At 46.1% G+C, this 12,714-nt stretch overlaps 2 protein-coding genes across 2 annotated transcripts; both read right to left on the bottom strand.

Annotated features, from left to right (window-relative positions):
• Nucleotides 1–4,143: 4,143 nt before the first annotated feature.
• PtA15_5A388 (uncharacterized protein) lies at nt 4,144–5,115 on the bottom strand (the record flags this gene model as incomplete). Its single annotated transcript, XM_053169143.1, has 1 exon — nt 4,144–5,115. One exon carries the CDS (start codon nt 5,113–5,115, stop codon nt 4,144–4,146), a length of 972 nt encoding a protein of 323 aa, XP_053020370.1.
• Nucleotides 5,116–11,523: 6,408 nt separating this feature from the next.
• PtA15_5A387 (uncharacterized protein) lies at nt 11,524–12,138 on the bottom strand (the record flags this gene model as incomplete). The annotated part of the gene is made up of 2 exons (XM_053169142.1): nt 11,524–11,679; nt 11,947–12,138. 2 exons carry the CDS (start codon nt 12,136–12,138, stop codon nt 11,524–11,526), a joined length of 348 nt encoding a protein of 115 aa, XP_053020369.1.
• Nucleotides 12,139–12,714: the final 576 nt, after the last annotated feature.

Here is a 12,714-nt window from a genome sequence, read left to right as displayed (position 1 = left end):
CGTAAGCTGATATGGTCCGTGTTGCCGCAAAGGGGGTTTTGGGACACCCTGACAGAGGGGTTAACGGTAATTGAGCAATGTAATAGAGTTGTGATATGTATGTAATTTTTATGTAATAAGCGTAAAACCACAATATAGTGGGGGCTAATACTGTATAGTGAGCAAGTGTTGTACTGTTATGGGGTAAGCTGAGTGCAAGTAGTTTGCTGAGATAAATTACAACTGGGGGGGAGGAGAGCCTCCTTAAATAGAAAAGGGTGAGGGATTTTAGCTCCAGGGGAACCAGGGAATGAGGGATTTTAGCTGCCCTGAGCTGTCAAACAAGGGATTTTGGCTAGTGGTACAGCTTAGATGAGGAAATTTAGCTGGTGAGAAAGAGGAGGTTAGAGGTTTAAGTTTGGTCTATGATGTCATTGATGTATGATGTCATTGAGTCATCTGATCATCTGTACTGCCCCTGTCTGTCACCTTCTGTCAAATGATGTCATACAAGGGAATTTAGCTAGCCTGAGCTGTCAACTGATGTCATGTGCAAGCTGCATGAGGGGTTTTTGCTAGTTTAATGACACCTGCATGAACTGCAGCCCCTATTACACTAGTCTGCATGCACCTGCATAAGACTGCATAAGCCTGCATCTAGTGTGCATGACACTGCATAACACTGCATGACACTGCATGACACTGCATGACCCGTGCATAGCACAATGTAATGAGTGCAGCTGATGAGGTAAAGCATATGTAAAGGGTAGACAAGTGTCAGAGTGCCCCATGTAACGGATTACATGGTCCTGGGTAAGGGTGGTTCATGTAACGGATTACATGACCTGAGTATGGTGTTTTGTGTGTATGTAACTGAATGATGGTGTCTTGAAGTGGTTGTAACTTGTGATTCAGAGGGGTTTAAGGTGTGTTGTCCATGGTGTCCTATGTAGTTTTAGCCGTAGAATCCAGTGGTGCCGCCATCTTGGTTAATTTGTGAGTGTACATATGATAAAATGGAAAATTTTGAAATGGGCTAGATGGGTAACCATAAAGCATACCACACCGCTTAGCACAGACAGGAGTCCCTCAGTGGGTGTAGCTGGGGGGAGGCACTGGTGAGAGACTGACTGTTGGGGGCTAAACAGAGGGCATGGGAGGTCAAGTGTTGGAGAAGAGCAGAGCCTGGGAGTGTAGCATGCAGATTTTGGGAAGAGATGATAAATAGTCCAGGAAGTTTCATAGTGTGGATTTGTGTGGGAATGGAAGCAGGCGTGCATTGAGGGGAGGAGGGAAAAAGTTCTATGGTTTCTCTTATCTTTCTTTTTCATCATATTACTTACTACTCATCATTGTGCTTACACTTACAGAGGGTACTGTGACCAAACTTTATTTCTACACTGGGGGCACCAGAGCTATAGTTTGTGAATTTGCTCAGGGTACAACTTGAAATCCAGACTTTTTCACTATGCCAAAGACCAGCACCCAATGATCACGCCCCCTCAAGCACAAGAGGTTTTTTCTCTCCTCAACTGATGACAAGACCAGGACGGTCAATGCCATGCCAACTGATGATCTGAATCTGACAACAAAATTGATATCACCAGTGAACAGGAAGCCATTCAAAAGACACAAGAAAAAACTACAACCTCATCTGTGGGCAAGACTGGATTGTGTTTGATGAAGGTCTCTCTGACCAACAGCAATCTGAATATCCTGAGTTTGAATCTGGATGACACACTTCCTATCTTTTTAAAACCATTTAGTTTACATTTCCTATTTTTTCAACTACATGCTCTCTTACGTCTAATAAAAACAAACAACATAATGTTATTCAATAGAACAAATGCACACATTGCTTGTTGTTATTATTTTCACCCAATACCTGCACCAACCCAACCTGGACCCAAAATATTACAATTCAGGATGGTTTGGGGAGGTGTTAACCAGAATCTGACCCAACCCACCCAAACCTGGAATTATTTGCGGGTTGGGTTAGGGCACTTTTTTCCAACCCAAACCCCACCCGGTTTCATCCCTAGATGCTACCCAGTGTTGTGGCCTGTTAGGTGGTTCTACAGTACCCAAGAATGAATAAAATTCATACAAGAATACACCCAATATTGTATCATATTGTCAGTGTGGCTATTGGTAACTGGATTTTTTTCTGAGATTGCCTTTTAAATTAACACTTTTCATGACACAATAGGGGGTTTCACAGTAAGGAAACCCAGGAAAGAGTTTGAGCACTTGTCAAGTTGTGATTTTATGAGGATGCTCAGGGTGATTTCTTGTGGGGCTTCACACCAAATCTTTAAGCAAGTATGTCACCTGCAAGTAAAGAAATTTAGTGCTGTGGGAAGCAGAAATCCTTTTTGTGAAACCCCTCAATATCATATTGATTCCAGAATAGATTTTCTTTCCTTGAGATATGAGATATGATTTGAATCTTGATCATTCAAATTGTTAGCTGTGGTAGAATATTTTACTGCACCATTGTTAATCTTGTCTTTTTATCCTTGTTATGTTATTGGGGCACACATTGTGCCAGTAAATTTCACAGCTAAAACGGCCTTTGATGGCTTTTTATTGTGTTATCCAAGCAACAACATATGGCAAAGGCTTTGAGAAAGACCCTGCTATCCTAACCAGATGGCAATTAAACAGCCTGATACTACTAATTTAACAGGCTCCTCTGGGGAATGAGGATAGTTAGATTACACAGATTATGTGGATAACCTAAGGCAATCTATGTTGCCAGGGTTTTACTGATATATCTCTGAGATGAATATGAATTAAAATAAAGTATGTTTTATTATTGCCTCTTCTGAATGTCTGAGGAACAATAGAAATCGGGGATGCATCTTAAAGTATCACTAGGTTAAGGCCACTATGTAGAAGCATATAATTTATGAAAATAAAAATGGGAATGAAAGGGATGGTGAATTTTTGAGTGCCATGAGTGCTTGGTGTGGATAATTGCAGGTGTTTTAGTAGAAACTTATTTGACTATCTAAGGGGTAGAAGTGTTTTACTTGCCAGCTGAGAGAAACCTGCTATCAAATAGTTATAACAGCACTTCTATTCAGCCATTTTTCTTGTAATTACTTGCGTAGACAAGGCATGAGCTCAAAATCCTTTGGATGATTGAATTGATACCAGCTTGCCAGAACAAATGCAGCTGTAACTTTGGCTTGAGTAAAATGATGGGACTGTGAGGAAGCAAAGTAGTTGATCATTGACAACTGAACCACCCCAAACACCTGATGACCACGAAGCATCTGTCCCACCAACGTCGAATAATCAACGGCACTTGAGATTTTACCAAATATAGGGTAGCCTTGCGTTGGTTTTATTATCTCTTGGCCCATCCATTTCAACACCTCTGTTCTCCTCTTTGTCTTCTGACGGATCGTTATGTCCAACCGCTCCAGAATCTTCAGATGAAGTGTGTCTACCACCTTGACCAAATGGTTATAAATCTCCAGGAATGCCTTCATTTCGTATGTGATCTCGTTTGGACTCCCAGGAAGTTGCAACACTCGCATGCTATCTAAAGTTCCCGCGCTGATGTTTGATATCAAAACAAATGGCAATCTTGCATGTTTTATCCTCACTTTACGTTGGTTTTGTATTGCTTGTGTTTTCCGGAATTCCTCCGCAAAAATTGAAGCAGTTGCTTTATAAACATCAATTTCGGGTTGTTTTTTAGTCCACATTTGGCCGCCGTATTTGATGAAATTTTTCAGCGGCTCGTCACCAGATTCTAAGTTGTAAACAAAGTCGTACTTTTTGCGGAAATATGTGGCTGCCATTATTTTTTCTAATACATCTGTTTGCTGAGTTGCTTCAAGCTGGTATCTGGATGCTGATTCATCATCTGTGTTGAGTAAGAAAAAAAAACAATTGGTCCCAATTTAAATGGAATACGCAATAAATCACATCACAGGATTTAATTTGCAGGAAGAAATAACCAGTTCATCAGAAATACTACCCTTCTCTTATTATTAGAAGAACATCACTTACATTCCTGAGGTCCATAGTAAGATCTTATGAAATATGCTGCCAATCTATCAAGTGGAATCCTATCGCTTGGGTTGTCCGAGAAATATCTTGCCAAAATTCCCTGCATCTCTCCCCACTGATGTTTTGAAAAGTCTTCTTTCAAAACTCTCCCGCCTCAACACTGATACCAATGAGCGTAACACCGTCCTTAGGTTGGAATATTTCTTGGTCCAGTCGGCCAAATATATTTCTTACATGCATCACGTGCTCTTGTGGCGGATCGAGCCGTGTTGTGTGAGAATGATATATCTCCCAAAGCAAACTCTCATACAGTGATTGCATGATTGCAACGCCCTGAGGTTTGTTTTTCGTGCCATCGCCATTGGCAATCCTTATGTCCCTGGACAGTTTCTCACCATTCCTGAGCCTAGAAAGGATGGGTAATGTTGGATGTACCGTTTGCCATAGGGTTCGTGGGGAATGAACCAAAGTCACGCGAAGTTTCTTCGACATTTCTTCACAGTATTCTTCTATGACTGGTATCTTGTTTTGACTCCTTGTTCCCCGAGACCTAGTGGGTGGGTCTCCAATAGTTTGGGAAGTTTGAGGGGGGTGACCTTGCTTGTAGAGGATCGGTCTCTTGCCTGACTTCACGTTGTCATGATCATGCGACGTGCCTGGCTTCAACGCTGAATCAGATGTCGTTTCTTGGGTCCAAGACAAATGTCCGTGACTATGCTTAATGCGTTTTCTTGGGCCTAGCTCGCCATCGATCCTCCGCGTGTCAACTTGCAAATCAGGACAGAATCGTTCGTCAACAGAGGGAGGCGCTTGTGATGAGTCGTGAATATCCTGGCCGGTTAGCGTTGGCTGCAACATAGAATTCCCGGGGTAGTTCAGAATCTCCGATGCCATGCTTGATCCTCTGGGGTGTGGTACAAGGGGAGAGTGATGCAAGCCGAGAAGCTCGGTGCTTGGACCGTCCGGTTCAGCGCAAGGGGTTCGCTGCCACCGATTGTCTTCGAAGTCATGAAGATAGGTCCAGTCTTGGGTCGAAATCGAAGTTCGTGCGCATAAAGTGAGGTAAAAAGCAAGCGATATCAGAGAGATCTTTCCGTAGAGGAACCACATTGTTAGGCAACAAACGCTCGACCGCAAGAATTCGCGGGTGACAAAAGCAACTATTATCATTTGCTCACAAGCCAAACCCTTGGACATGAAACCGTTGTGCAGCTTAGGTCAGGGGTGTTACGGAAAGAGTCTGAGATCAGCTTCTGGAAACTGTGGGTGCACTAGACATGTCTGAGGGCAGCAGTGGGGTGTACACCTCCGGGGAAGCCGTGAATGAGCCAACAGCGGGACGAATCGAGAATTCGCGGCGCTGGCAGGGGAAACATCTGGAAACATGGCATAGGGTGGATGGTCAACAGCTGCGAGGTCCAGCTCAGATATACTCTGTCGATGGCCATTGGACCACTAATAAGATGACAGCCAGCACGGCTATCCACTCCTTGCACTGCCCTAACTTACCCCAAATCCCTGGTGGGAGGCTCGCTGTGGCTGGCGTCGAAGCCGCCTCTCGCCAAGTGAATGGTCATGGATTGATAGCTTTCAAAGGAGATAAGGGGGTATCATTTTGTTCGTGTTTTCACACTCCTGGTGCACCAATTCATTAGATCCTTTTCTTTTGGGAAATCACACATTAGAGTGGAAAGATAGCAGAAAACATTGATGAGGCCGGCGAGATCCGAATTCTACAAGCCTTTTTGCTTAATAATCATCACACACCGACGCATAATTGAAACAAACAAGAGATGTCAGGTTCTGAAACTCAGCTCCGAACTCTTTTGGAACTGTAAGTGTCCCTCCTTGACGAGTTAAAGCTGTGAGCAACCAGCCTCGCAATCAACCTGACTATTCTTTCTCATTTCGTCCATACCGCAGCTATTGGCGGCGAAGTTTCAGCCCACAACCCTGGCCCACAGCCAGGTGAGGCGCATACATGTCCTGAACCCTGAACAACTCAGCGAGAAGGGATTCTCGCCTAGGCGAGATGGTTACCTGTAAGCACAGAGGCGCTCGTCTATATAAAAGAGCAAGCGCCGTCAGCTAAATTTAAACTTCATCCGCTTCTCTTTATTTCCAACGTTTTAGCTTGCATCTACCCATTTCACTTCTTAAACATCTTAACTCGTCTAAATCATCGTGCAATCCTCATCATTCATAACCAAGCCAAAAATTACATAAAAACATTTCGCATCTCTGTTCATCCTGACCAATAACATTTACTCTCTTCTCCTTGCCTAATTCGGGCCTAATACACTGCACTGCTTTTTCCTTAAAATCTACATCACATACTTTCATTCTATTACTGCTCGGATATTATCCTCACATCTTTGCTGTTACAACTCGTGTCCTGTTTTCTCCAACCCACGATCTTCCAGCACACAATCAGTTTCATTGTTACCCTTGCTCTTAGGTAAGAGCCAACGTTGTCTCTTAACAAACTGTCAATCTTTGTTGTTGTCCTAACTGGAATAAAAATTGCTCTTAGTCCTTTGAAATCTCACAGATTTACAGTCTCGACGCAATTAACGGCTCACCTCCATCAAACCAAGAAAGACAAGAAGAGCAAGGACAACAATGACTTCCACCAAAGAGGAACTTTCCACCCTCCCGATGCTATCTGGCAGCAGCAACTATCCGATGTGGGCTCAACGGTTGACAACATACCTCGGACACAAGGAGCTCCTCACTACGGTAAACAATGACCCCGGCGCGAACCCAACTCAGGCCGTCACCAAGAAACTTAATGAAGCAGCTTTCATCATAAGCTCCAAGATAGGTGATCATATTTATCATGGGATTGTAACTCCGCAACAAGCCTCAAATGGATTTGCTATATGGGCCAAAATCAAGAGGATGTACGGTTCAAACATGATACACAACCGCACTCGAGCCGAAAACAAATGGACCAACCTATTTTTCAATGGAAACATTAATCAGTTTCTTGATCTTGTAGAGCTTTGTCTTGCCAAATTCGCAGCAATTGGAAAGGTCAAAACTGAGAGCGATATCTGCGGCTTTATAATAGCTAAAATCTCAGTAAAACGTCCTGGTCTCACCAATCCCCTCCTAACCAATGAGGTCCTTCTCAATGACTCAGAGGCTTTAATAGAAAAACTGCGAGATCTTGCCAATCATGAAGAACTCACCCACAAAAGTGACCATGGCGAAAAATCAGCAGTAGCCCTCGCTAGCAGCTCTCGTGTTCGACCACCACCTAGGTGCAAAAAGACTCACAATCCGCTCGCCACTCACCCTGAATCGAAATGCTGGGCTTTGCATCCTTCCCTAAGACCAATTCGCGATCTTCCAGCCACTAGTCACGGAACGACTGCCCCAAACAACCAAGTCTCCCAGCAGCCTTTGGCCTATGAGACTCCTGCCTTCGCTAACATAACCACGGCTCATTGTCTCCTCACAAAACCACATCAATTGACTCCGGTACTCGACTCAGGCGCCTCGCACCACATGCTTAACGACCTGGCCTTTTTCACCAAAACTGAAGTTGTTAACATTCCGATCAGCACCGGCAAGGGATCAAACGACTTAACTGCCACCCACGGAGGCGTGGCCCAAATCCTTCAGTCTACTGGGAAAGTCGTCACACTTGCAAATGCACTCTACGTTCCTAATCTCACAAGGAACCTCATCTCCGTTGGCCAACTCATGAAGACGGGAATCAGCATCCGCAAAGTAGCCAGCAACTATGAAGTGGTTATTGATGACTCCATCTACTTTTCCTGCAACTTGATCAATGGAATATTCAAGTTCAATGTACCCATCGGCCCAGTCTCTGCTTTGATAACCAGTTTGGCGACCACAACCCACTCTCGACCTACAACTCCTTTTCAAACTTGGCACCATCGACTCGGTCATGCTAGCATAGCAAGAATCAGAGCGGCTATCAATGATTCGTCACTCTCATCTACAAGCTCCTGCGGGCCCTGCATGCTTGGTAAATCTTCAAAAGTTCCCTTCAAAGGAAGCTTTGACAAAACTCAAAACCCGCTTGAAGTAATACATGGCGATCTAGTGGGTCCGATCTCTCCCTCAACGAACTCTGGCGCCCGATACTTCTTAACCCTTGTCAATCAGCACACCGGATTCATCAGCATTACTCTTCTAAAAGAAAAGTCAAGGGCTTGCAAGGCGATCATTGAATTTAAGACTTACTTTGAAAATCAAACGGGTCATCGCATGAAAAAACTCATAACGGACGGTGGGGGGGAATTTGTCAACAAAAATCTCTCCGACCAACTCAAAACGGCCGGAATTCACCATAACGTAGCTCCTCCCTACACGCCACAACACAACGGTGTTGCTGAAAGAGCTAACAAAACGATCATTAATATGGCCCGCTGCATGATGATTCAGTCAAACCTGGCTAAGGAATGGTGGGGCGAATCCGTTAAAACCACAATGATGACGACCAACTGTCTCCCTTCTCTAGGCCGCAGTAGGATCTCACCAATCGAGCAGCTTTTTAAGAAGGTCCCTAACCTCAAGTTTTTCAGACCCTTCGGATGTAAAACATGGATGATAAAACCCAAACAACTCCGGACTAGCAAATTTGACCCAGTTGCATGGGAAGGAATTTTGATTGGGTATAGCAATGATTACTCGGCTTATCGAGTGGTCCGTTCCGCGGACAAAAAGATCATCGAGACTCGTCATGCGTACTTTGATGAGTCGAGTTTTCCTTCTCTGACAGCTATAAACCCCAGCTATGATTCCTTTAGCCACTCCCCTTTTGCTGAAATCCTGTCGTCGGCCAACCTCCCTTTCGAAGAAGACAACCCAGCTCCAGCCACCAATCCACCAGTTGAAGAGCAACATGAGGAGTCTTACCAATCCAACGATGAAGAGGGCGCCCAACCCATGGACCTTGATAAAGATGGTGACGCTTCCGAAGAGCCTGAACCCACCATCCCTCTGACTCGAAAACTCATCATCCACGGACCACGTCACCCCACGCTCATCCAGAGCAACGTTGATGAATCCAACATCCTTCGCTACTCCAGACGACAACCTCAAATTTTTTCGGCCACCACGGTTGAACCCAAAAACCACCGGCAGGCTATGAACAGTGTAGACAGCATCCATTGGAAGGAAGCAGAAAATAAGGAAGTCCAAAACATGCTTGATCACAAAGTATGGACCGAAATCCCTTATCAAGATAACCTCAATGCCATTCCGGCAACCTGGGCCTACCGGAAAAAGCTCGGCGCCAACAACGAGGTAGTAGAATACAAGGCTAGGATCTGTGCCCAGGGTTTCCGTCAAACCTATGGCCTGAACTTCGACTAAAAATACGCCCCAACCGGCAAGCCTTGCTCTCTCCGCTTTCTCCTTTCTTATGCCGTCATGCATGACCTCTGCATTCATCAACTTGACGTTAAATCGGCTTTCCTCACATGTGACCTTGAAGAGACAGTCTACATGATACCGCCACCAGGCTTCAAACAGGATCAGTGTCTTCTACTCAAGCTCAACAAGGCCATATATGGCCTGAAGCAAGCGTCCTTGGCGTGGTATAAGCGCCTAAGCGGATTCCTCGTCTCCATGGGTTTTTCTGTGTCTATCGCTGACCCTTGCGTTTTCTGGAGAACTGACGGCACTCCAACATGGATCTTTGCTCACATTGATGATCTTGTCATCATCAGCCGCGATCCCTCCGCCTTCCGCGAGAATATGGAGAAGGAGTTTCAGATCAAATACCTGGGTGAAGCATTGTTCCTTCTTGGAATGAAGCTCGACAAAATCAACTCCGGCATCGCTCTCCACCAAGCCCAATACATAGAAAGAAAACTCGTTGAATTTAAAGTCGCGCATCTTCCTCCGTCTTCATGCCCAATCAATCCAAGGCTTCAACTCGGCAAAGCAACGCAAGATGACATCAATCAGCTAGTTCCTCTTAACATCAATTGTCGAGCCCTCATTGGCTCTCTTAACTACCTCAGCATTCTCACTCGACCTGACATATCGTATGCAGTCAGCAAATTGTCTCAATACCTGGAAAATCCTGGTCTTTCACACTACACCGCTGCTATTCAGGTGTTTCGGTACTTGAAAGGAACTCGTTTGATGGGAATTGCCTTTGCCAAAGCTGAGAAAACTCCTCTCTACGCCTCCGTCGATGCCGACTGGGCCAACTGCCCCGACTCTAGACAATCGCACACGGGCTATCTCATCACTCTAAACGCTCACGTCATCTCTTGGAAATCCTGTAAACAAAGCACAGTATCTCTGTCATCGACCAAAGCCGAGTACAAGGTACTGTCCGATGCCAGCAAAGAGATCGTCTGGATTTCCAACCTCATCTCAGAAATAGTGCCTGATGAAGAAATCGCCACTCCATCAATCTCAGTCGACAATCGGGGAGCGATCGACCTCGCCATGAGCCAAGTCAGCCAGAATGGCTTTCGCACCAAGCACATGGATCTTCGGCTTCATCACATCAGAGATCTCATCAAGGAAAACCGCATCAAGCTTCAGTATGTAAAATCCCAAAGCAACATTTCAGACTTTCTCACCAAGCCAGTAGGCCAAACCGCCATTCGAAGAGCAATTGGTTCTCTTACAATTCAAGCATCATTGATAGCTGCTTCTTGCAGTCCTGCTCCAAGCATGGCAGCCTGTCAGGTTCTGAAACTCAGCTCCGAACTCTTTTGGAACTGTAAGTGTCCCTCCTTGACGAGTTAAAGCTGTGAGCAACCAGCCTTGCAATCAACCTGACTATTCTTTCTCATTTCGTCCATACCGCAGCTATTGGCGGCGAAGTTTCAGCCCACAACCCTGGCCCACAGCCAGGTGAGGCGCATACATGTCCTGAACCCTGAACAACTCAGTGAGAAGGGATTCTCGCCTAGGCGAGATGGTTACCTGTAAGCACAGAGGCGCTCGTCTATATAAAAGAGCAAGCGCCGTCAGCTAAATTTAAACTTCATCCGCTTCTCTTTATTTCCAACGTTTTAGCTTGCATCTACCCATTTCACTTCTTAAACATCTTAACTCGTCTAAATCATCGTGCAATCCTCATCATTCATAACCAAGCCAAAAATTACATAAAAACATTTCGCATCTCTGTTCATCCTGACCAATAACATTTACTCTCTTCTCCTTGCCTAATTCGGGCCTAATACACTGCACTGCTTTTTCCTTAAAATCTACATCACATACTTTCATTCTATTACTGCTCGGATATTATCCTCACATCTTTGCTGTTACAACTCGTGTCCTGTTTTCTCCAACCCACGATCTTCCAGCACACAATCAGTTTCATTGTTACCCTTGCTCTTAGGTAAGAGCCAACGTTGTCTCTTAACAAACTGTCAATCTTCGTTGTTGTCCTAACTGGAATAAAAATTGCTCTTAGTCCTTTGAAATCTCACAAGAGAGAGAAGATTGTTCAAGGGGATAAAAAGGGAAAAGATATACAAAAGGTTTTGATTGAGTTGGTATGATGAAATAGGATTAGAAGAGAAGCATTCCAGCCTCGTCGTTTTCAGCGCCGATGATTTCCTCGTCATCAGTATCGTCCAGCCCCCCGACGACCTGACGGCCGTCCAAGGGAGTGGTAGGGGAGGGGATGGTACCATTATCAACAGGGTTGTCATCCTGAGCTTGTTGCTGAGTGCTCGAAGCGGATGGACCAGGCACAGGAGCAGCAGAGGAGGAGGAGGGTGCAGGAGCGTCAAGAGAGGTAGGCTCAGCCCCAGGGCCAGACTCGTCGAGGGACGTCTTGGGGAGGCTGTGTGAGCTGGAAGGCCGGTCAACTGCGGCGGTAGATGCTCTCCCCTGTAAAGGACTCGATTGAACACCGGGCCCACTGGACTGGGAGACATTCAAGTGTGGCCGGCGCTGAGCTAAGGTCTGATTGGAGCTCTCCGAGCCCACCCGTTCGAGGGCCGTGACCGCAAGCGCCCGGGGAGTCTGCTGATCTTCCCCTTCTCCACCCGTCACCGGCCGGCTATTCGGGGTCTCGAGGGCCGTAGTCTGAGCGACACTCGTCGCCTGCATTGCGGGAGGGATGGCAGCGTTGCCATTGTTGGTTTCCGCTGCCGGCGGCGCAACCCTTGGCTGTTGCATGCTTGTTGCGGATTTTGGTTCTGGTTGTCAGTGTCTCGGGCTGCATCAGCAATGACCAAATTCAATATCCTAGCCCGCTTCTCGAGCGCCTTCCGTCTCTTCTTCTCAATCTCCGGCGAGAGGGTGCCAACGAAGAGGACCAGACCGGTCTTCAAGTTACGCAGGTATCGGTACCATCGAGGGTACTCCAGATTCGAAGCACCCATCGCTCGCTCACCGATTGAATGAAGGCCCAATTCCCGGTATTCTGAAGCTAACCCAACGACTGCAATTGAGTTCAACCAATACTTCGGCAAGAATGCAGACGTGCTTCGGAACGATCGAACTTCTGTGCCAGGAGGGAACACACCCCCTCGGGCCCGGATATCAGCAGCCGCAGCTCGTAATCCGCCACGTCCTGCATTTCTACGAGGGGCAGGAGTAGGAACAGGTGGAGGGTTGGCGACAGGGGCTTGCGCCGCTGCAGGAGGGCCAGCGGGTTGGGCTGGTTGGGCGGGCACAGCTACAGGGGCAGGCTGGGGGTTGTTCGGTGCCACGCTATTCAGCAAAAGGGTTTCACAACCACTTTTGAGTCTT

The sequence above is a fragment of the Puccinia triticina genome, chromosome 5A (assembly GCF_026914185.1).
Source record: "Puccinia triticina chromosome 5A, complete sequence".
In the NCBI taxonomy this organism is placed as follows: Eukaryota; Fungi; Basidiomycota; class Pucciniomycetes; order Pucciniales; family Pucciniaceae; genus Puccinia; species Puccinia triticina.
The sequence above is the reverse complement of the archived record's forward strand: the minus strand, read 5'-3'. Positions and strand labels throughout refer to the sequence as shown.